Source organism: Chenopodium album, chromosome 9, assembly GCF_948465745.1.
Source record: "Chenopodium album chromosome 9, dcCheAlbu1.1, whole genome shotgun sequence".
NCBI classification, from domain to species: Eukaryota; Viridiplantae; Streptophyta; class Magnoliopsida; order Caryophyllales; family Amaranthaceae; genus Chenopodium; species Chenopodium album.
Genome location: NC_137842.1, coordinates 63814640 through 63818678, shown reverse-complemented (window position 1 = coordinate 63818678; position 4039 = coordinate 63814640). Strand labels below are relative to the sequence as shown.

The window sequence follows — 4039 nt, the reverse complement described above, 5'->3', positions numbered from 1 at the left end:
AAATGGTAGCATCAATATGGTCTAGAACATTGAAAGCACAAGCTTGAATCTGAAAAAGTTCAACCCACGTTGCATATTGCTCCTCTTTTGGATCAAGTGTAATACTCATGAGATTTTTTTATGTTTGGAACGGCAAAAGCCGGGTGGAAGGTGTTGGAGCTGAAGGAGGAGGAGGAGGGGGGAGTGTCATCGCCTGCCATGGAGAAAGTGAAGGAGTGGCTGGAAGTTGTTGGTGATGTATGGCACTGGTGGTTCACGGCTAGGCTAAGGATCAGCTAGGGTTTGTGAGAGATCGAAAGAAAAGAGAAACCATAATTATATTGGGATCTGATACCATGTAGAATAGTGTAATTTTTGCTCCTTGATTCGAGACTTCTCATTCATTCAATATCGAGTAAATAGGTATTTACAAACCTAATTATGAGAGTCCTAAATTACACAAGATATATCTTTACATAATATAAATAAGATAATATTAACCTATTATCTATCAATATATGCGGGGCCGTATTTGAGATTTCGGAGGCCCATGGGCAAAGTAATATATAGGAGCCCTTTAGATTTGATTGTATTTTGGGAATTCATCAAATTTGTTTGGTTGAAAATGGAGGGTTGGGTAAGTTAATTCCTATGTTTTGAGGAAAGACAAAATTCCCATGAATTGTCATTGTCCCAAATTTAACTTTTTTGTGTCAACAAAACAACAAATTTTGAATGTCCATAAGAAAATAGAGCCAACCAAACAACACCTTAGTTTGAGAGGATCGGAGAGGTTGTATGAATGTAATATACTAATATTAACATAAAAAGGTAATTAGAGATGATCAACTATGGCTCGGCCCGCAAGCACGACCTGATTCGACAAAAAAACAGGTGGATTTGAGCAAGCCAAAAATTACAATTTTAGTTTAAAAAAAGTCTGATATGGACCGAAAAAACTCATTTAGGCTTGACAAGCCCGAAACTTTTTAACAAATTTGAGCATGAATTTTTTTCGTAAAACCAGCTTGACTCAAATTTTGATCACCTCCGAGGTGTTTGATGAAATAAGCAAATCTAGTGCTATGTGAACAGTGAACACACCACTAGACTCTCTTTATCTAACAAGCTAAATATATTAAATCATAATACAATTTGCAAATAAAGTACATATACCAAATTTACCATGCACGTATGTACATCATACGTACTACTACGTACTTTTAAGATACAAGTACAATGGATATTATAGTAGCTACATACCAAGCTAAGCTTGGTCTAGTGGAAAATGTTGTGCCTTCCAACTTAAAGGTTGGGGGTTCAATTTCCACTAGAATGACTTTGAGAGTGAGGATTTCTTACTTTTTTCCTCTCACTTTTAGAGTATCTGACCCACAAATATCAAACCAAAAAAACCGTGAAGGTTAAGATTTGATCAGGGACCCTCTCCTTACTTTATAAAATAAAAAAATAAAAAAACTTGGTAATTTTTAACACATCATTACGTCGCAACACAATACGTCTTATAGGAGCTAGAAATCCAAACCTAGCACATAATACGATACAAATACGAACCAACTCAAACCCAACTTATTATTTGTTGCAACCAATTGGAAAGTGCACTGGAACTAGCTAGTCATGCTAGCTGGTCTATTGAGGAACAGCCTCGATGATCGATAATGACATAATAGTAGGAAGGCGGATGACATTGAGGGTAGTAAAACCAGCTTCTTTCAACAATTTCCTCCATTCCTCCTCAGTTCTCTCTTTTCCACCAACACAATCTGCCATCAACCAAAGATCACAGCCTATGACCGCGTCGTCGAACAACCCTTTTCCATCAGGATTTAGAATTACGTCCACAATAATCACCTTCCCTTTGCTTTGGGATACTGCCTTTTTACAGTTCTTTAGGATTTTTAAACAGTGTTCATCCGTCCAGTCGTGTAAAATGGACTGCAAAACATAAAATAAGTTAAAGTGGTTAATTAGTTAATTATTATGTACAACAGTACAAGTACTCAAAGTTAAAGGACCAACTCAATTAAAAGTTTAATCTGATGGTTGAGGCCCAAAAATATGTTTTATACTCTATCACTCGATGTAATAATAAGAAGTTTTTAGATTAAAAGTGATCAACCAAGAAAATTGTATGGACATTCACTCTTAATATTTTATTACCATTAATCAAAGGTGTTGTACTTTTCAAAACAAAATAATAAATTATTCTAAAACGAAAGACTATATACTCGTAATTTATTTGGTACATGGAAATAATAAATGTAAAATACATAGTATTTAGGTTTACTTAAGAAATAATCTTACAAATTTTAGTGAATTGTATGACCATGGACGCATGCATGTATGTTAGAAATTTCCAATTGTTTTGTTTGCCTTAATAAAGTATGACTTGTGGGTTTATAACTTTTAAAAATAGACCCGATTAGATATGATCTGATCTATATAAAATACTTCGTACTCCATATTTTTTTCACAGATAAATGATTAGAATATTAGATCTACGTACCTTGAAAATGATAGCGTCTGCATTAGGAATCTCCTTAAACATGTCACCTCCAACGTGGGTGACACCAGGATGTTGTGGGGCACTAGCAACAACATGAGGCAAATCAAGGTTAATACCCTTAATATGAGGGTAAGCCTTAACAATTTTGGCTATCATCCTTCCAATTCCACCTCCAACATCAATAAGAGTACCTTTTAATTCACTAAAACCATCCTTATACCCTTTAACAACAGCATCTAAGGCTGGCTTAGTAGCAGCTGCCATCCCAGTGTTAAACATTGTGTTAAACTCAGGGTCCTCAGCTGCCCTCTCCCAAAACGATTGGCCATACGCCTTTTCGAACGGGGTCCCACCCTCCTTGATCGAACGGCTAATCTCAAACCATGCAGATATGATCCAAGGGTGTGTAAATGTTAAAAACATAGGAGCAAGGCTTAGGTCTTGGTCATGCAAGAGCCACATAGAAGTCGTGGTTAGACCATATAAGGGTACGATTTCTTCACCTGATGTATTATTATAATCAACAGTAAAGATTTTCTTACGGACTAGCATCCGCATGACACGTGCAAGGCACGTGACATCAGGGGAGGGTGACTCGAGTTTCGAGGCTATTTGAGATAAGCTCATTGGGTGGCCATGAGAGTGTATGATATCCGCAATACGGAGATCTATAGCAGCTCTTAAGGCAAGGGTATCGGCGTAGGCAAAGAGATGGTTGTAGACCTCGGCGTGAGCCTTGAGGAGCTCAGCATCCTCATTAACATTTTCTAGTTGTAAATCTATGCTTCCCATATTTTTTTTTTAATTTGTTACTATTACTAGCTAGAATTTATATTTGTATTGTTTAAGTAGCTAGCTAGTGAATATGCATGTTGGTTCACTAAGGAGTGTAGTAGTTTTATAGGAAGGAAGCATAGACTTTTCAACGATGACTGTTGGATTATTAAACCTTAAACTTGTTACAACGGTCCATTTCATATCTAATTATTTAAAAGTAATTAATTTCATTCATCATTAGCAAATTTAATTGACATCTTAATGTCCGTAGAAAAGCAATTATATCATCCTTAAGCGTTGTGTATTTACTCATAAATGTTCATTATCGCCTAACAATGTACTGTCACCTTATATTTGGTAATGAACGACGGTATTAATAAATTTGTGAATAAATAAATAAAAAAAAAATGTTGTAGAGAACTAACATATAGTAAAATATTACTGAGTACCAATTTAACCAAAAGCTTAACCTGGTAGTTGAAGTACATGATCGGTTTATATACTCTATCAATATAATTATTATGAGGATGGTCAAGGAATATACAAACTATTTTACTTATATATACAAGTTGGATCTTTTTATTCGTTAAAGAGGAGTAGTAGTTTTTATTGCTTTGTTTACGACTTTGTCAATCCCAAAATAATAGGAGTAAAGAATTTCACGCTTCTATCTCAATTTTGGTATGTCTCGAAATTGATTTTAACACTTCAATTTTAGTGCTCCATTCCGTCTACTTCGTACGGAGTGTTCCTTTT

At 35.3% G+C, this 4039-nt stretch overlaps 1 protein-coding gene across 1 annotated transcript; it reads right to left on the bottom strand.

Moving 5' to 3' along the window:
- Positions 1-1252: 1252 nt before the first annotated feature.
- LOC145560123 (desmethylxanthohumol 6'-O-methyltransferase-like) lies at positions 1253-3348 on the bottom strand. Its single transcript, XM_081621385.1, has 2 exons — positions 2507-3348; positions 1253-1935 (listed from the first exon to the last, which is right to left on the bottom strand). Exons 1-2 carry the CDS (start codon positions 3296-3298, stop codon positions 1630-1632), a joined length of 1098 nt encoding a protein of 365 aa, XP_081477511.1. The 5' UTR covers positions 3299-3348; the 3' UTR covers positions 1253-1629.
- Positions 3349-4039: the final 691 nt, after the last annotated feature.